General features: G+C 44.0%; 1 protein-coding gene across 1 annotated transcript in view; it reads right to left on the bottom strand.

The window, feature by feature from the left end:
- LOC112555453 (matrix metalloproteinase-14-like) overlaps nt 1-20,892 on the bottom strand; it is a 32,690-nt gene extending 11,798 nt beyond the window's left edge. The window contains exons 1-3 of the mRNA XM_025223869.1: nt 20,064-20,892; nt 14,805-15,604; nt 4,675-4,798 (exon numbers count right to left, since the gene is read on the bottom strand). Coding sequence (XP_025079654.1) covers nt 4,675-4,798; nt 14,805-14,942 — 262 coding nt within the window. The 5' untranslated portion in view covers nt 14,943-15,604; nt 20,064-20,892. The remainder of the gene's footprint in view (nt 1-4,674; nt 4,799-14,804; nt 15,605-20,063) is intronic.
- Between the last annotated feature and the right edge of the window lie 367 nt (nt 20,893-21,259).

Consider the following 21,259-nt stretch of genomic DNA (forward strand, 5'->3'; position numbering starts at 1 on the left):
ATTTATGAGTTGAAAAATTTTTAAAGTAAATATCAGAAGATAAAATGTTAATGAAAAACACTAGTAGAAACTTGAATTTTATGTACGAGAATCATTCAACCATTTGTTCCTCAGATACACCTTCATTCAGGCGTTAGAAAATCAAAGAGAGGACATTGCTGTTTCTCGAGTTGTCTGTATATTTGTATATTTACTTTCCAACCATGCTAGGCCAAGTCAGGGACATGGGGAACCCATCATGTGAGTTTCCCCCTGCTAGATAAAAGGTGTTTCATGGATTCCAGCGGGACCCTAGCGAAGACTGAAGAGGCACGGATTGCAAAATGATGATGAGGCTAACACTGAGATCAGAAAATAACTCCCTCCCTCTCTTTAAGTTTCACCTGATGTGGTTTCACAAAACCCATCACAGCAGATTCATATTCCGTGTGTCAAGTTGGCAGAAAGACGAAGACAGCAATGTAATTCAAAGAGGAAAGCAGTGCTTGTAGATAAGACTGCAATCACTCCAGCATCCGGTGATAAGGCTCAAGACCTTTCTGAAAGTTTCAGTACATCCTCTCCTATACCCTCCAAAACGCGGAGGTGGTGATGGTCAGATTGTCAAGATTGTCAATACTTTTTCAAATGTTTCTGCTGATTGTATTCAGTGTTAAACACACTGGACACTGCTCCATCTCAAATGACATAATGAGGGTTAAAGATGTAGTGGGGTGCAATTATCTTTCTAATGACTCGGTAGAGCTCAGAAGATGCCAGACAAGCTGAATACCTCATTTCTAGTAACAAGACAGGCGTCTATAAAAATTGCAATGATCAGAAATATGCCAGAGCCACCTCTACCCACACACACCCCTAACTTAACAAGATGTCCCATTGGATGTAGCTTTGATGTTGTTTGTGTTGACTGTCTCTTTCTGTTAATGGTGATGTTTGTAGAGAAAAGGAAGTAGGGTGAGGAAATATTTGGGAGAAAAATATCTTGCTCTGATCTTTACCCACTCACAAGACAAATATTGCATCCCATAACCCCTTAAGCTTCAGTGTTTACAACAATATATTACAGCAGTGGTCTATAGGGTTAACAATGAATAACATCAACTCAAAACACAATCTTGACAATCTGGCTGTCACCACCTCCACCACCTTTTTTTTTTTGTTGTTGTTGTTGTTGTTGGGACAGGGGAGGTTGCTAAATGGAAGTGGGCAACTTAACTATTTGTGGACAAAGTATCTTCCACTGACACTGAGCTTCAGCCAGTGATTTAAATAGTATTGCAGCCTGCAAGTTCCCAAGTTGTAAACATATCTATTCTTTCATTCAGTGTTACAGGCATGTGTGTCTGTTACTGTCGGCGCTATCCAAGTGTTGGAAACATATCCAGCTCAGCAGCTCTTCCTGTGAGATATGCCACAGGCCAGGGCCACCTACAGCTACAGGTTGCCACACGTGGTCCACGTGATAAAAGTCAGAGATAAGTGGACCCAGCCACAAAATTACCAGCATCAGCACCAGCAATTTACACACTGCATATTGTTGAACTGATAAAATCTGCTGGCATTTCAGAAATGTACAGGAAGTATACTACATTCTCTCTCTCTCTACACACATGACAAACATAGTTCAACATCTCACAGTAACAAAACAAATAAACAAAATATCAGGCACATGGATATGGAAGCAGTCAGTGTCTGGCCAGTTGTTTGAGAGCTATTGAAAACACTCCACCCTTTTTTGCCTGGGATTTTATAATTGATCCACATGAAAATATTTATTGTTTTTTCGTATCCATGTTGCCTTTAGAATAGAGGAAACATAAAAAACAACAATACAAGTTTATTGAAGACCAACACTCCTGAAGAATTGTTTACAGCAATTGTAATTTTTTGAAAGCCTGACAAAAGCTGCATGTATAACCCTGGTCATCCTTGTTTTTCTTTTGAGAGCTGGGAACTGTTGCTACTCGAGTGTCACACCATTCTTTAAAAGTAATTTTAATTTCACAATCTAAAGTGTAGAATAATTCGGACATACGACAGCTTCATTTCATGAAAATGGAAAATAAACTTTGCACGTGTAAGATATTTGTCCTTCATGTCTTCATAATCAAGATATGAAGTGCGCATTAGGTTTAGAGAATGGTGTAGTGGCGGACACACCAAGCTAGAACATGTTTCTTGTGTAACATGAGAATAAATAATAAATAATGATGGTGAATGGTGTAATCATTGTGACCACCTGTTTGGGGTGTCACGCAGGAAAACATCGTTTACCCGCCTGCTCACAATCTATTTTTACTCCATAACAAGGGTGGATGATTGCGGGTGTAATAACTCACTCCACTGACACCAGCTTCTAGCCACCTGGGGCAGCAGGTATGAACAAAAGGTACATTGCTACCTTCGGATTAGTTCAGTACCTAACACCTAAACAAGATGTTTGTATTCACAGGTGGGAACCTTACTCGGTAAGTTTGGAATCTGAGTTATAGGACAGAAAGAAGATAAAATCTGAGTATCCCGCAACATGTCCGGTTAGTAGTTAACCCCGAGGTAACTTTACCCCATAATAATGGCCTATGAGAGGACTGTGTTTTATGGAACCCAACCATGGCTGTTAGGAGTACAGTCACAAGGTATACAAACTGCGTGCTGGTGGTTGGGGAGGAGGGGTGGACTCAGTTCCCCCTTTGACAATTCCTCTTTCTCTAGCCTCTGGCAGCCAGTACTTGTGCCCTCCCGGTCGCACGCTCCTGCCATCTTGTGTGTAAGTGGCACGTGTTTCATGTTCAACGCCCACGTCTTTGTTGGAGGACACCACGCTCTCCACAACAACACACGTGGCAGGCGGAAGTCACGTGAGCTGAGGCTGAAGTGAACCCACCTCTACCCGCAACCCTCTTCTCCTCTTAAAAAAATGGTCAGAAAAGAGGAAGCAGAAAAAGAAAAATAAGAAAAGAATGATAAATGGAAGAAAGTATCAGACAGGACGGTAAATGAGAATTATCAGGGTACGCCCGGTTGTAGAGGCCAAGAGGGTTGTCTTCTACTGAGGTCACAGAATACCCGAGTCTCCAGTTTGTGTATGCAAGACAGAATGCAGTGGCGTAGGAAGATGTTCGGCGTTGGGGGGGGCAAACTCCCTGCTGACAGTGAACGGCGTTCGCACTCGCACATTTCGTAAAAAAAGGATTGGGGGGGGGGGGTACTGCACGGCACGCGCGATCTGATCGTCAGAGGTGTTAGAGCCTCCACTTGCCTCAGGGCCCGCTTTTTGTGACGGTGATGACCGTCTCCTGTCTACGTTCTCCTACCTTTTTTTCAGTTCTTTGCTCTTTGTGAGGAATTACGTCTCAAATATTGGGGGGGCAAAAGGATATTCCTGCCCCCGCTGTATTTTCCTTGGGGGGGCGGCTGCCCCCGCTGCCCCCCTGGTTCCTACGCCACTGAGAATGTATTTCTGTGCGTGTGTCTACGTGCATATAATTCTCTGTATATTGTGTGTGTGGGTGGGTGTGTCAGCCATCATTAAAACATCAAGACGTGTTCATCGTGCAAAAATCACTCGCAGGGAGGTGAACTCTTGCTCCACGTTGCTGCACGGTTCTCTCGTTCCGAGGCTCAGCGCGTGAAATGAGAGCGCAAGAATTTCGAGATAAAAAAAAACAAAAAGAAGAAGTAGCCCAGTTTGCAATAATACGAACAAGAAGCCAATCAAGGATGCTTGGTGTTTCCCAGGCAACCAGCGGTCAGGGAGAAATTACAGTCGAGGTTAATGCACCGTGTAATGACGTCACATTAGAACCTCGTGTACCCGGGGTGTGAAGCCTGTGAGGTTTACACAGTGTTGGCAGGCATGCAACCTGGCGTCCCAACGCCCCACCAGTGAGTTTGTCACGAGATAATGGAAGACTTTGGCTACTAGGGGCAGGACCCCTACATGTCTTCTAACATCAACAACTATTGTGCAAAGAGCGTTGTTTGTTTGTTTGTTTCTAGGCCAACTGCTGTTTGTGTGAGTGGCCGTGAGTTCAAGTATAACATGCCAGCACAGCGTCCGGACAAAGAAATATGTATCCCCGACATACTGCATTCCCTTTCTTTTCACTTCGAGAACAATTGGACAATTATTCAGCACGCGCCGCGCGATGTACTCGTGTTGCACACGTGGACTCGGTCTCCTCCTCGTGTTTGCCTCAGTTTTGAGCTGCGACTCAGTATTTCTGTAAAGCCCGAGCTCGCAGGATGTACAGATCGTCATTATCTTTTTTAAAGTATCAATAAAAGACATTAGTAAACAAAATGTTTGGACTAGGAGTGCTACGTGTGTGTGACTGAGAGAAAGAATGTTTGCGCGCACCTTTGTCTTCTCAAAGACACTTCAAAGTCTCTCCCTTCCTTCCTGCCTTGCTTTCTTCCTTCCTTCCTCCATTAAAGAAAGAAGTTTCCTTTGTGTCCTTTCAACGTAAGCTGAAGCCAGCACAAACTGAATTCTGTTTATCTAGTTACAAGAAATCAATTCTGATGGACTTGCTTCCATTTGCACATCTCTGCCCACCCTTTACCTCCGCTCGGGTGCGTGTGCGTGCGCATCTATACACATACACATGTATGCGCGCGCTCACGTAAGAGAAAAGTTAAAAGAAAAGAGTAGTAAAACATCAAGCAACATACCTGTCTCATTAATACCAGCCATTCTCTGGAATTTTTTTATTGCTGTGATGTAGTACTGCTCTGAAGTTAGCGCCCCGGTCTGTGGATCATGTGCCTTCATGTACCCGTATCTGTTCAAGTAGTCCTGGAAAAACAAATTTATCGTTGAGTTAGTAAAAAAGGAAAATCTCCCAAATCTTTAAGCATTAAAACAAAATCAGTAAAAAATGCATTCCTGTACATAGCAAGTATTGAGGAAAGGTCTCAGATTTCCACCTGTTCAGTTTTGTTTATAAGATTAGTGTAGGTAAATGTCAAGGTAGATGTCCTACTTGCACTGATTTATTTACTAGGGAGAATGTTTTTTTTTTTCACAAGGCTACTGTCGGTATATTTGTATTTTGAAAACGCCTTCCGTTCCCCAGTGCCAAAGTGCACGAACAAGCCGACAAAGACCCGCCCTGGTAGAACACTCAGGTGTTGCTTTTCAAAGCAACTCGTTCCTCGCCGCGAGCTCGACTTTTGTACACACCTGACAACATGAAAGACCGGCTCCCGCCGCAAGCTTATAGCCCCTGGCATCCACAGCCCTGAGGGTAAGGTGAGACAGGAGGCTGGGTCTGACAAAGCTACCTGACTACCTCTACCGCCTTCCCGTTACAACTGTCGTGGTGCAGGCGTTGATGGCAGTAGACAGCTCGGTGACAGTTGTAGACAAGTCTGACTTGCTCACCTTTGGTGGCAAGCTAATTTGTAGAGCCACACCTTGTGATTGAAGCCATCTTGTTTTGTTTGAGGTTCGATATTTTTGTTCAGGAGACAGGTATGTCTCAAACACAGAGATCATCGAACAACAAATAGATAATTACGGTTAAACTAACGATGCTTTCGTCACCTTCTGGTAGAAGTCAGGGTTAGTGGGATGCTGTGACGCAACCGCCAGACGGAAGTGTTGTCAGAAGACAGTTTTAATCATTAATTACAAGAGGATTGACGACTATGACGTCACCGTGCGTCTGTCAGCCGGGGCATTGCTACGTCATTGACACTAGGTGCCATGACGTCACCGTTTTTTTTTTTTATCGACGGAGGTTGTGACGTCGCTACTGGGTGGTGTGACATCACGATTAACAGCTAACCCTAACCCTGGTCGGTGACGTCACTGGGAGCAAAAGCGCCCTCTAACGGATGCACGTTAAGGAAAGTAAAAGTGTAGTGACACATCTACTGCAGCGGCCCTTGAGGAGGATGCCTCGGTGGTGACGTATGTTTGAACTGTATGCACCAGCACGCCTGACGCTGTCCCAGTGAGCCACTCACGCCTCAGCACGCTTCACGAGCATCGCGGGGGCGGGGAAGGCTCGCATCTTCCTTCACATGCCCGCACCAGCAAACAGAAGCTGACAGAGGGAGGGGCAGGAAAGGTGGGAGAGGGGAGTGGAGGATTGAAGGGGAGGGGGGAGTTGAAAGATGGGGAGATGTCGTCAGCATCTTCAGGTCGAGAGAGGCAGCAGATACGAAAGCGGTAATCGATGACTACAAAAATAGATCACAGCCCGATCGCAAGAGCAGAGGACCAGACCAAGATATGTGGATGGAGCTATTGTTGTCTATTGATCTCAAGTAATGTCTTTGTATAGGCGAGCTTGCTGGCGTGCGTGCGTGTCTGCATGTCGTATGGTTATGCTTTAAAGTGGTGTGAGCGAGTTTGGAGAGTCTGTTAGAGAGTATAAGATGGAGAAAGTGTGTGTGTGAGAGAGAGAGAGAGAAAGAAACGGCCAAAGGCAAAAAAAAAAAGGTACACCCTATTTCTTGTCCTAAGATGCACTAGACTCGCAATTAAAATATTCCCAAATAAACTAAAAATATTTTTTACCATTGATTACTCAAAATATCTTTCTTGTTCACCATGTTACTTCAGTTTTTGAGTAGTATATACTCTCTGTACATGAGGATGGAACAGCTTTGCAGACACTACAAACTACAGCATCGTGCCAGATGCCGTCATGCACTTAAGCCAACAGCGCCATCTGGCGACTGTCAGTCTGCAGCTGACCGAGACCCACAGAAACAAAATGTCGGGAACAGGACAGTAATCCTGCGCTCCGGCCAACTTTAACAAAATCGAAGTTAGAGCTTTCAACCACATTCCAATTCTGGTTGACTTCAGGACCACCTGGTCAACACCGTCTGGCCGCCATCAGCTCTCATCGCTAGAAACTATTAGTCGTGCATCGGATTGTTGAAGACATGGGGAAAAAAAAACAGGACAGCGGGGATCACATTAAACTACACAGACTTCAATGTATTTTCTTTGGAACTACAATAAATGCTACGGTTTTATCATCATCATCATCGTCAAACTATCATCAGGACCTGACCAGGTTCTTCGCCTCTTACATGACCAGGCCATGAATATATACAATACAAATTAGTTTCATAAATAAAGTTGACAGAATAATGAAAAATAAATATTTTATAATTTTTTTTAATCGTAAAAATACGGAAAAATGTTTGAAACTGAATTAAAATCTCTGCGCTGGTTTCTGCTCTCTTTTGTAATACTTGTTACAACAACAAAAATCTTTTCGACTAAAGATACGAGTAACAATTAAGGTCATAAGGAGTCACGTGACTTTAGATTCCTAGATTACCAAGGGAGACTCTGGACGTTGACTCTCCCCCACTCCATCCATACCCACCCAGCACTCGGCCAAGACCATAATCAGATCACCTTTGTGATTTGACAGGCACGTGACAAGCAGACCCCGAAACGGCCGCTGGAGGACCCGCTGTATCTCCAGCTCATCACCGCCTGGGAGTCAGGTCTGGCACCAGGAGGTCGGCCAGCATCTGGCCTCGTGAAGTCCTGCAGCCGATGGTATCTAAGTCTTCGTCCAATTAACAGTTCGCGTCTGTGTATCCGGAAATGGGGCTGGCCATAGTGGTCTGCCCCTGACACTGCACGTGGCTTTGGGATGAGGATGCTCGTGATGGTTGTGATAATAGCGACAATAACAGCAGCGAGATGAGTTCATACAGTTTACACCTCAAACTGTTTCAGTAGTAGCAACAAAAATAATTATTTCCAGATGAAGTAGCCAGCTTCTAGCTACTAGACGTTGAGCGCCATATTCACTCAGACCTTCACGAGGGCAAAGAGCACAAGTCATGGTCACGTGACTGTTTTATGAGAACCACTGTGAGCGGAACGATCATCGTCGCATGCGATAACTACAGCATTGCCTTGCTGATGCGTGGCTGATGATAGGGATCAGCATCTGCAATGCACTTCTTCCTCCATTTAGCAAGGGGGATGCAGGTATTTCCCATGAGGTTGCCAAGCAACAGTTACGCCAATCACTGGTCTTTGTAATCCCGACCTGCATTTTGGTTAGTTTCTTCATTTCTTTGATCTCATCGGGAGCTGTCTTTGAGAGAGAGATGATGTAGCATCAGTCCGAGCTATTACAATGTAACTACTGATTGTCATGCGAGGTCTCGTGGAATATTAATTTCAATATCCGCTTGATTGGCGAACTCATTTAACATTCAGATGTATCTTGTTCAACTGATTTGCTCAGAATTTGTTTAATCGGACGAATAAACTATACTCTACAACCTCGGAAACTATACATTCGTCTACATTATCAGATAAGGATAAAGGGAAAAAATATCGCACTTTCCCTGAATGAGCTTGAACAACAGAACAGTGTCAGAGTAATTTAAATTGAACAATTGTAAACAATAAACAAAGAAGAATGAGAGACGGAAGAAAAATGAGCGACCACCAGTGACTGAAAAATTCTCCAAAATGAAAAAGAAATCATTGGACACCAGGACATCCACAAACCGGACAATGTGACATGACAAGTCGTCTGCCAGGAAGCCATTACTGCCCAGTCATCTGACCAGTGTGTGTGGGGAGGGGTAGGAGTTGGGGAGCAGGGAGGACCCCAGCCCAAGGGAGGTCTCAGCCTCATGGGGTCTGTACTCTCGTCGAAGCTTTCCATTAAACTGTCGTCTTGATATGCGACTGTGTGCTGTGTTCGATACTCGCAGTCGTCCGAACAGGCAGCGCTGGCGTGTTGCTAATAGCAACAGCTGGCGGAGGAGAAGAGATGAAGAGCATCATCCACAGTAGTACTACATACTGTAAAGGTCAGATGTGTAGCATCCTTCACGGTGCTTTTGAGAAGATTCGGCGAGTATTTATTTAGCAGAAGGGGATTTTCGTGTAAACTTTAATTGTTGCGGGTGTTGGTGTCCTCGATGCTCATCCGATCACTCATCTTTTTTTGAGATGAAGCCAGCACGAGACCTGAAAGCGGCTTAAACCACAGGAGGAGGACTGAGTCCGCTTACATAGGAAACTGAATGCTTCATCAAACAGAGACCCAGCAGGGAATAGATTAACAGGCTTTTTCCTACAGATCAGGTGCGATTTATGTCGGACCTGTAACCTTTAATTGGTCAAACCGCTAACCTTTGACCTGCCTGTGCGCTAACACGACCAGTTGCGCTTCCATCTTTTTTTAAAAGGAAAAATGTATAACAAAGTGTAAATAAAAATAGAGGTCGAGACGAGATGTGAACCCAGGGCACCTGACTCTTATGGTAATCATCATCAGCAGCAAAGATGATCAAAATACTTCTATAAGAGAACCACGACATACAAAAGTTCGATTCTTGATGGCGGAAATGTTTTGTCGAGCTCCAAGCACAGTCAGCAAGAAGGTTATTTCCCCTTCCATGACTTTCTTGCACTCACTATTCCCGGAAATACCAGCTTACCTTCCAGGTAAACACTCCCTTGCTTTGGACCTTTTACATGGGTCGAGGAATATGAGATGTTCACAACACCGATGTAACAAATGAAAGAACATGAAACAAAAATTTTTTTCCAACATTGGAAAGCAGAATTGATAAAATCGTGCTTCCTTCATGACATTGTTGAATAGAATAAGTTTTCTTTGTTTTTTGAATGCTTTAATGATTTTTTTCTCAGTCTTTAATTAATTTTGTTTCTCTAAAATTGACAATCTTTTCTCTTCCTTTTCATGATGTTTTTATCGATTGTTGGACCTAATCTGTTTTTATCTTTCTTCCTTCTCTCTGTTTCCCTGCCTACATATATTATTCGCGAATGAGTAATTACAAAATTAATTTCTTTATCTGTGTGTACAAGAACTCATTACTCTGCAAATGAATCGAATGTGTCTTGTCTCCCCCTGTCTCACACTGACCAACAGACAGACAAACTCTGAAGCATTAAGTTAACAAGTCTGGTGGATCCAAGATATTAAACACACAGCAGTGTGATGTAAAGTAAACTTTGTAAGACTTTAGTTCCATTCTACAAAAAAAAAAAAAAAAAAAAAAAAAAGGAAAGAAAATCTTTGTATACCGATGTGAAGGGGTCTAAGCAATGTTCGATGACTAATACATTAGGCGAGGAAATGTCTTTCTGCCTGCCGACGGAAATCGATGTTGTGTCTAAACAGACGAGTACAGGTATTCACATCCCCCTCCTCTCCATCCTCAACCCCCAACACAGAATTAATGGAACCGTGGATGAAAAGAAATCCTCGAAATAGGTTGACTGGGTTTCTTCAGCCTGACGAGGAGCGGAGGCAGGAAGAAGGTGAATAGGTAGATGATTGGGAAGGCAGGGTTCAGCAGAGTGCAGATAAACACGAGCAATGGGCTGCCAGCAACTTTTATTTTATTTCTCCTTCACTCTGCTTCCTTCTTGTAAATGTGCATGTTCTTTATTCCTTCTTTTTCTTTCATCTGGATTACTTTTGCTAGTCTTCTTCTTCTTTGTATTTTTACAGCTCACTGATGGTTGATTCTAAACCTTTTAACATTTTCTTAGGCTTCATGGATATCCCCTAGCTTCTTTCTTTGTCTTTCATTCTCCTTTTCCCTCATCTCGCCAGGCTGTTCTTTCTCTGTATTTATCTCATGTTTGCGTGTGCAGAACCGCTGTCTTGCCATAATATTGCTTTAGTTTCTGGCTCCAGCTACCTCCTCCTCTTTCCCTCTCGGAATTTCCCCAACCTCCTCTCCCCATCTCACCCTCCATTTCCATTTGTGTTACAATAATGACTTTTGTACATCCTCATCGTTGTCTACTTGCTGTCCTTCCTCGATTTATCACGCTTTTTCTGTTTTTGTTAAGTTAATAACCTCACTACAAACATTTTGTTCTTGTCCTTCTCAATTTTGCGACTCTTTTTTTCGTGGCCATCCCTGGAGTGCAGCTGTCAGCTTAGGAAAACACTCTGCATCCCAGAGACTGTCGCAGGCAAGAAAACAGATGTCTCCCTCCCAACTTTTTTTAGGGGTGGGATGGTAATGCTGATGGCAACAGTGGAGACAATGCTCGCTAATGAATTTTAAAGGGAAAAGCAAGTCCAATGATGTTGGGCTTAAATGACAGATGCTGACGATCTGAATCATCCTGATCCAATTTACCATTTGACTTTCTTTTCCCTTTAACTTTGATAAGATAAATTCGCTCTAGAGAATCCTACAGAACAGTTTACATGACTGGTCGGGTTTTTGTTTTGGGAGAATGATTGAGGAGACAAAACTCTCAATTGAGGTCGAGGTTTGGTAGTCGGAAACTGCATTAGGTTCTTCACTCAGAATTGGCTAGTGGAAGAGCTTCGTGGGAAATAAATACATTCACAGGCAGAACTCGCCTCAAGTAGGGTGTGTTCCGTTTCGCTGCAACTTTGTGATTCTGAGGCTACTACATTATACATTGCAGCCACACATTGCGGTTCCCTGTGCACAAAAATGGTTGAGAAAAAAATTGTCGTGTTAAGGACAACACCAATGTTCAATGAGATCATCACAAAAATGTTGAGGTTTTTCTTCGAGCCTTTCATTCCAGCGAGTAATCGCTTATCTTCCGACGGAAATTTAAAAAAGTGATTACAGTGTCAGACGAACTCCTACCTCTAGAAGCTCACAATATTCCCAGGTGAACATCCAAAATAACTGTGGTGTAAAACATTCAGACTACACCAGTCCAGCCCCACGAGCACCCGAAAGGTCCATTCTAAATCCCTCAGTCACTTTATCTCATCAGTTTGTTTAGTCCACCAGGAAGATGGTTCTCCACTGGTTTCAATCTTCCTTTCCCTCGTTCCTTTCTTCACTTTCTATATCTAGTGCAAAATCCAATTTTCTTCCGTTTTGAAGGAAATGCGGGATGCTTTACTGTGACTATAGGTTCAGACATTTTCTCGTTAATTCTGTTTCTGTTGAGCAAATCTGACTGTTGCTTTCATTTGCCTCATCAGTAGCTTCTTCTCTGCTCACCGACTTGTCAGCTGAGGATGGAGGCAGCCATCTAGATGTTGGACTACACTGACAGTCAACGACATTCCGACTCAACATGCAAACGATTTGTCAGGTTAGTTGGCAGGTTCCGGCCGCTCGTTTCCTCCAAGATGGCTCCAGGGGCCCTTAACTTGCTGTTAGCGATGTAACTGAAGTGGTCCTCTTCTTGAAGAAGTGTTTCGTGTCACTAAGGATTCATTCAGAACTATTCATCCGTATTCGTTTCCTAATTACCTGTCTTAGCTTTTACTGGTTTTAAACTCGTCTTCTGAATATTGCAGTCACTCAACAGAACATAAACTGCATCGTAAGCAAAATAAGAGGCAGTTCGTCTTTTTTATTATTTGCTTTGCTATTCAGTATTCCTGTGTAAAGACAGGTTTTCTGGCAGCTTGCATTTTCAGTTTCATACAGTTTTTAAAAAGATGAAATCCAAGCACTTATTTTGAGGTATTCTGAAAAATAAAATTGAGATAAGAGAGCTGGATTTTATGGGAGAGAACAGGTGGAGATGAGATAATGGACAAAGATGCAGAAAGTTCGAACAGAAGAAGGAAGTTCTTCCTCTCCATTTTTTAAACAGCATACTAATGCAGTGAATATAAAATACCCCATTTTCATTTACCACAGATAGTTCCTCTAAAGAAAGTAACTGACCAGTCAAGGGCATAAAGGAAATAACTTTGAGCAGTATATCACACAAAGGAAATAACTTTGAGCAGTATATAACACAAAGGAAATAACTTTGAGCAGTATATCACACAAAGGAAATAACTTTGAGCAGTATATAACACAAAGGAAACACACAAGGGAAATAAGTTTGAGCAATATTTCAAATAAATTTCCCCCGCCCCATTATATACAAATTTCCCCTTATTCGTTTCTTCTAATGCACATTGAGCTCACCTCTGTCTGAGGGGAAATTCGTTGTATCAATTGTATAAATTGTATAAATATTATTAGTAATTATCTTTTAAACAGCATCGACAATCAGTGCGACGATGAACTTGCGGCCACTTGTAGTCTGATTACTCAGTCGATTGTGTTGATATTTTCTTTTTTATGTCGTCTGTTATTCACATTCTTGCGACAAAGATCCCAAGTTTACTAAACAATTCAGTGTCACCATGCTTGTCAAGTTGATTTACACGGTCTCGAGCAATTGCGCTTTTGCGAAGTGTTTGCCTGTGCTAAATTGTATAATAAACAAGTCTCGCCATATATTAGCAGACTATGTTTGTTTGAGATAATGATATCGGAGTGGTTGCCGACTGGAGGAAAGGTCTGGGTAGGCGTTTACAAAGGTCATGAAATATCTTGATTTTTTTTAAATCCCGCAGGGAATTGTGAGTAAACCTGAACATGCACAGGGATAAGTGGTTCAATATAAAAGATAATATAAAGAAGAAACAAACATGATATTAATGTAATACTGTCATCATATGGTCAAATACATCCCAGCTCCAAGACTTCCCTCTCTTTGTTAACCCTCCTGATGACCAGCCTGCAATATCACCAGCCAAAGGACTTGAACCCAGGGTTAACGGGATTCAGTGTGATCAAGCAAACATAATGGTTAGTCCTTGGCTGTAATTCTTGTAATTCTGGAACCCATGGACGGGGGATTTCCCGTGATGACTGCTGGAAACTCGTAAAAAATCGGTCACCCTGGCGGGACTCTCGCCTGCAGAAGGGACAGTGAGGATGAAGAGATATTGAGGGATAAAGAGACAAGTCTAGCAAACCTATCACTTTTGGAGCTATTATTTATTCTGATACGGCCATTTTGCCTACAACATTTCCTGTTGTCGCAAAATAATTATTAAGGACTCTCTCTCTCTCTTCCTGTTCCTCTAAAATCCAGACTCCTTCCCCGAGAAAAAAAATGTTACGGTCAATATGGTGCCAGGTATAGCAAGACCGATAACAAGACAGTGATAATAGAGGCCAGACTAAAACCTAATTTTATGGCTGAAAACTTCAAATAATTTCTCCAACAGGTCTCAACACAGGAACAGCAGCGAACAAGAGCATGTGGGTGGTGTATCTAACTTCAGTCCAGGAGGAAAGTGTTGTTATCTACAAACTTCAAACAGTAAACACAAGAGGAGGAGGATGAACTGGCCGGAGATACAGCCAGCACTATACAGGAGCAACAACTCCGATTTCAAGTCTGTTGCCAGCCACGAGCCACCTGGCATTTGATGATGATACAGTTGTAGTGAGAGGTGTTCAGCCTGACCCTTGATTACAGCTCGGTGTTTAGTCTGTATGTCACCCTTGACTGTCGTGAGATAGCGGGAACAAATAATTATCAAAACCTGGATGACTGAACCTCTTTCTTTCTACATGCTACCTTCATATATATATGTGTGTGTGTGTGAGAGAGAGAGAGAGAGAGAGAGAATATTCTGTGTGTGTGTGTGTGAAAGTGAGTGTGACAGATCAGAGAGCTCATACTGTTAACTTTATTGTGAAAAATCTGTCAAAGACTTGTCCATGTGCAAAATTCTGTGACTTTACCATATACTAATTTTTCAACAAAAACCAAGAGAACAACTCTGTTCCACACGCAGTTCAAATACCAAATATCATATTTATCACCTGCTTCTACGAGAAAGGTCAAAGCCCTCGTTCCCGTGACGTCACAATAGTAAGACACATGCACGACGCATGCACGCACACAGCATAGACAGGCACACACACACATAGAGATACACAAAGAGAAGTAGTCAGGGGTTAAGGGTGGAGGATAGAAAATGGTTCGAGGGTTTCAAACATTGAAAATGACTTACTGTGACGTCAGAACCGGACATTGCTATTGTGGCTGGCTGGATGCTCGGGAGCCAGAGAGTCAGGACAGTTGAGTAGCACCACAGGTAGCGCATGACATCACGTGACTGTTTCTGGCACGTGCACTTTGTCTTCTCCATGTTCGGAGATGCTGATGCAGTTCACAAAACAACAACAAAAACAATTCTAAAACTCAGCAGCCTCGTTTCCCAGTCTCTTTCTTCAGCACCATGCGATAAACCTTCTTTTCTAGGTCAGAGTTCAAAAACTCAGGAGACAGGAGACTGGGTCAGTGGGTTAGAATATTGATCTGTCATCAACCGCGCAATTAGAACTCAGCCTCTAATGGCAAGAAAACAGGAAAATGTCAGGCGCGGCAAAAAAAAATCATTTGACGGTTAGAGGGATCTGGATGGGCGCATGTCTGGATGACGAAAGGATGTGATGTCTTCTCTAAAAATAGCGCAGCTGTAGGTGGAGTGTGACTTGTTTGTTGTAATGGCCAACACCATGACAGTCTGGGCTGGGTCAATGCAGCTGTCACGACTTCCAGCTTCACCAATCGACACTGCAGCTGGATGGACGTCACTTGCAACACTGAGGATGAGCACTCACTCACATCGAATCGACAAACTGTCAGATGACTTGCCTCAGCATTCAATAACAGATGCACTAACAGAGTTGATAAAAATATGAATATTTGTGCAGTTGTTGTTGTAGTTGAATTTGTCACATGGTGTTAGCTTGTCTCAGGTCAGTGATTATCGCCGTTAGTTTTCCTCCCGCAAGCCTCCGTGTGAACCTGCAACAGAAGAGAAAGTCGGTTGAAGCAAGCAGCGAGAAGTGGGACTGGACGCGGCCAGCCATTAACAAAATGATGGGCGTTATCACCTATCGCATGGAAACATTATTGAATCAAGTCCTCAACATGCAGTGTGGTCCTGGTCGGGGCTCTGGTTCTCTGAGTGCATCTGTGTGTGTGTGTGTGTGAGAGAGACCGACGATTCTCTATTGAACACACAAACACACACACTACCTTCACATATTCATGTCTTTGCATGATAACTGTTGGTATCCAGAGTTGTTTTAACATTTGTTTGGTTGTCCTAAAAATAGTTCATGTTCCCTGACCAAGTCCAGACTTCTCCTTTCTAGACCAAGTCCAAAGGACATCGGATCGCTTCCTGGCCAAGTCAAAAGATCAAAAAGAACTGTGATGCTCGGAACATGGTGGTCTTTGAGATACTTTCGCTGACCCTCCGGTTCGGCAGGAATTCAAAGATCCTTTCATCTGACTTCTCTTATACATCACTTGTCAGATAATCCGTGCTTCGGCAAGTGCACTGAACCCCCCAATGCGCAGGCGCAGAGGTCAACAGGTCATGTCGTGTTCATGCTGTTATGTAAGTGACTTGGTACTCACATCATGACACTAGTCTTGTGGGTACAGCCCTGTACTAATGTACATTCATTACTATTCAATCTTGTCTATATAAGATTTAAGCATATGACAAAAATTTGTTGTTTATACTCACAAGACCACAACATGACCTGTTGACCCCTGCGCCTGCGCACTGTGAGAGTTGTGAGCACAAACTCATCTCGTGACCCCGGAACTAGACTAGCGAGGTTATGTTACATCAGAATCTTTAGGATGATCGACTAGTCACCAGCTGACCCTTGACCTTTCTGACAATCAGCCAGTCAACAAAGTTCTCTTGAAGAACATCCCGGAACTAGACTCCCGTGGTGACGTCACGGCTCAAACTCATCTGAGCATCATAATCTACTCATTGATTGATGTAACTCACGATTTTCTCGGGGAAGGATGTTTCATACCTCCACAACACCATGACAAAGCGTTTCCTGAGCGAGGAACACACGCACCAACAATGCGGAGATCGCATAACACATCCGTGAAAATAGTGTGTGTGCGTCTCTCTCACACACACACACGTGCACACAAAACACACTCATTCATACACGCACTAAAAAGTATGCACACACACGGGCACACACACACAGAGTCTCTCAATCACACCCTCTATTACACATACGCACATACCCATTCATCCACACACGTTTGTTTACACACATGCATGTACACAAGCAACACATTCGCACACACACACACATACACAACATAAACAGGTACACAAACAGAGAAACATATCCACACTTTCTCATTCTTTTTTTGTCAAACGCACTGAGTTACTCTTCACCGGGTAGAAGTGAACCATAAAAGTGCATTTCATTATTGTTGTTGTTCTTCTCCCCCTTCTCTCTCTCACACACATTCTCTCACTCTCTCACACACACAAACTCACTCACACACACAGTCACACACACAGACATTATTTACAATGCCAGCCAGCCAGCCCAGCCTCAGTCGTGCCGATGCACCACGTTGGGCTCACTCAGAAATTCGCTTTGACGAGAGTTCTCACCGCGGGCATCATGAAAGAGTAATATCTTGGCGGCAAGCTGGCCTCTCCACCAGAAAGTCAGCCAAGGACGGTTCTTGTAATCCTCCCATGCCCTTGGTGCCGGTGACGTCACGGCTCCCTAGAGGAGGGTGGCCCTCAGAGGTCGTGTATGGCTGGTGTAGGGAGCAGCAACTCACCGTTTATCGACGAGCAGCTCGTGCAAACAACGGTATCGTTGGGTCACATCAAGGAATCCTCTGAGCGCTCGTCACGAGAGGTGAACATCTACAAACATCTACAATGCCATCGACACAGATACGAAACTAAACCCAAATAAACATTTACAATTAAGCAGATAATGAAAGCTTTTGAAGCCAGACGTACCCGAGACCAGCAAAGTCACACAGCTCAGTCTTAACTGCAGTCGATGATGGACCTCATCCCAAATTTATTACATCAACAAAGCTCGACTGCGGATTCTGAGACACCCAAACCTCCACTCAAAGCAATTTTATCGTTCTTATGGAGGATTAAATGGATCTGTCATCATCTACCTCCTACTGTCATCCTCCCCTCCACACACACACACAGAGCAGGACTGCAGTCAAGACGCCAGGCGTGTCGGTTGAGCACACGGCGGGGGGGAGCTCTCCAGTGGCGAGGGCCCGTTATAAAAACATCGTTTCCCCCAAGACGACTGTAGTAGCTGCTTTGAAACTCTTCGATCTCTCTGGACGTCGTTATCCAACCGGCTGATCCTTTTCCTCCGACTTTGCCTGACTTAGCGACACCTGTCGGTGTGGTCGGTCCTGCTGAGTCTTAATTCTCGTCAAAAGTTTCCGTCACAGTCTGACGAGACTTGTAAACAAGGGTTTTGTGTTTACCAATGCACGCAGTCAAACATGCAAACGCACACACATACAACACACGCTAAGCTGTCATTGCAGGCCGGCAGGGGCAGATTACTGTCATTTGCCGGATTGTAGGAAATGGCGGAGTTGTTTCGACTGAAAGAAAAACCGTTAGAAATGATTACGGTTGGTCGTCTGACGTCAGTGGCATGGCCGTCAGTTGGAGGAAAAGCTATCGATGGGAGGATAGTTTTAACAAGCTCGTCAGTTCGAACACACTCACACACACACTTACACACACACACTTACACACACACACCCCTGACTGGAGTACCCGGATATTATGGTTTATCTGAGGACTGATACAATCGCTGAGTATTACTCTCTTGTATTACTTCCCTCTCTCTAGTATAATTCTGCGAAAGACTATAAATAGAGCTCACCAAATGTTCCTGTCCATTGTTTATTGTCTGTACAACCTCATCTCACTACATGTTCCTTGCTGTTCCTATGTTCCTGTCGCTCCATCTTTCCTTGATCCTGTTCCTTACTATTCCTAACTAATGTCAGCATCACATCACTGTCCATATCACATCCTAAAATATTAACATAATATCTACTGTCGGGCAAATATTTTTCACGATGTGCAACGATCGTAATTCCTCTCTCTGTGGGGAAATCTTTAGTTTGTCAGGACAGTTCCTCTACCATCTCCTTCTGAAGGATCCTATTAAACAGCTTTTTAACAGTTATTTGCAAACAGTTTCTTTTTTATCAACCTCTCCTGTAAGTAAAAACAAAATTTAAAAAATGAAGATGTTATACAGGTCCGCTGTGCTCTGATCTTTTCTTTTTGTTTACTCCCGTGCTCACTCTCTCCTCCCCCTTCTCTCTGTGGATTGGTGTGTGTGTTACGAATGTGTGTAGGGGACAGTTAACTACTAAACAAACATCCGTAGTTTCAAAATAATCTTTTGGTTTGTTGATGAATTTCGCTGACAAAAGCCTGTAACAACCAGCCACACGTATTCCAATCTCTGACAATGACACTCATGGTTGCCAGAACCATCTGCTAATTACAAACTTCGCTGATCGCGCATATTTGTGATTTACGAGTAAGAGGTGAGTAGAGCTGAGCATGACTAATCAAACATCAGTGGAAATATCCTGTAAATACATTGTGCACAATGGTGAGTTCAGGAATTGAAGGCGGACAAGTCAGAACTGTCGCCACATTGTGTCTGTTGGTTGTTTTGTAGGATACCCCTCCCTCGCTACCACCAGGTGTTATTTACAGAGAAAAACGCTTGTCCCTCAAGACAAGATATGAACCGAGAAGCATACGATCCACACGGGTGGGACAAGCGATGATACTACCACAGAGATACCCGTATTGACCGTGTATTCAACACAGTGATACCTGATCGACCTGCATTGACCGCGATCTCGAGGATAATTGGTTGACAGCCGGTCATCACAACTGATGCTCGACAAAGTTAAAGAAATGTGGATCACTCAGACAGTTTGATGACAGCGACATCTGCGACAGAGGCCTTTCAAGCCCACCCACCCCTAGATTTAGAGAAATTTAAAAAAAATACAGCAACAATTTTTTTTACATCATTTTTTTGATGTTTATTTGTTGTCTGAAAATTCTGTTTTGATCCCATCATGTTGCAGTAATGGTACTGGCATCTTTCGGTTAGTCTGGCCTGTCAGGGTGTCACTCACCGACATGTTTCACTACACTTGTCACAGTCCATTGCGTCTCACCCATTCATTTAACCACCCTGTATTATCCCGTCTCTTCTTTTATTCATAGAGGAAAGAAAAAACAGTCAACAATCGCAGAGGCATCTCCAACAACTATCCCCTGCAATGTTTCTCTCTCTCTCCAGCCACCGTTGTTATATCAGACTCGAGCCCTCAAGACCTAGTGTGGAAGTGGAATGCCACACAATGGTAGAAACAATAACAGTCTTACCTCCGTGCTGTGTCTCCGAGGCAACGTCCAAGCAGCCAGGGACGCTGAGTGAGCAGGCCGCCCGCCCAGCCGCTGGTGGTGGTGTTCGTCTCTGCTGACGGCGGGGCCGACGTCGTTGTTATGCCGCGAGGCGGTCTGGTGGCGGTACCAGCATGCTCCGCGCCCAGCCCCACGACTGTTCGATAGATAGCACAGCCCACGATGCACTGAATGATGTAGAGTGTGATGTCTACATGCACGGCATACCACGTCCACAACGCCGACTACAACTTGCAGGCCTGGCAACACACACCACTGGAGCAGCAGCAGCCAGCAAGGAATCTCTCACAGAACACTGGTCTGGGTATTCGCTAGTACCCGTGATGCCAAGTACTCAGTCCACAGATGTATTTTCTCTCGGTTTTTTTTTTTTCTTTTTCTCGTCGATTTTTCTCTTTGCTGTGAGAGTTGTGGGAAAGGGGAGACAGCTGTGCTTCACGTGAAGAGCTGTACCTGGAAAGTTCACTTTTTTCTCTCTCTGAAATGATTTCGAGTTAAACCTTCTGTTCCTGCATGTATGTCTAAGCTGTTCGGTCTGCTTTTGTCTGACGGGGAGTAATTAAATAAACAACTGAAAGTAGACGGGAGCGTGCGAGCATCTGGCTGAGCAGGAAGTTGAGTTTGAAAACTGCGGCAGTTGGAGACCTGCAGCTGCGCCACGCTTAAATGCAATCAAAGTAACTTATATTGTGTCCTGCCTCCCCCATTTATATCAGTCCCCATCCCAGAGGACCTCACCTCTGACTCCAATTTGATTTCCGTTACTGCTCCCCCCCGCGTGATCTCCCCCTCCCCACACTTGCCTGCCTCCCCCCCCCCAGCCACCTCCATTGAGAGAGAGAGTTGAGGTGGTGGAAGTGAGGTGGTGGTGTAGATTATCTGTAACATCGGTGGCTCGCTGGCTGTGTTGGTGTTGCTGTGGTTCGTGCGCTGGTGTAGTTCGTTGTTGCGTGTCTCGCCTTCTCGCTGCTGGCTGCACGCGAGACCCACTCGTGGGAACCTGCTCGCCATATATGGACTGGGCGCCATTTTCTGTGGGGATTCCCCTTTCTTTCTTTTCTCCTCTCTCCCTCCTTCCTCTGTCTGCGTGCTTGTATGTTTGATAGGCGAGAAGATGCTCACGACATCACTCAGGTATAGGGTAAACCATTCTCTCT

The sequence above is a fragment of the Pomacea canaliculata genome, linkage group LG14 (genome assembly GCF_003073045.1).
Source record: "Pomacea canaliculata isolate SZHN2017 linkage group LG14, ASM307304v1, whole genome shotgun sequence".
NCBI classification, from domain to species: domain Eukaryota; kingdom Metazoa; phylum Mollusca; class Gastropoda; order Architaenioglossa; family Ampullariidae; genus Pomacea; species Pomacea canaliculata.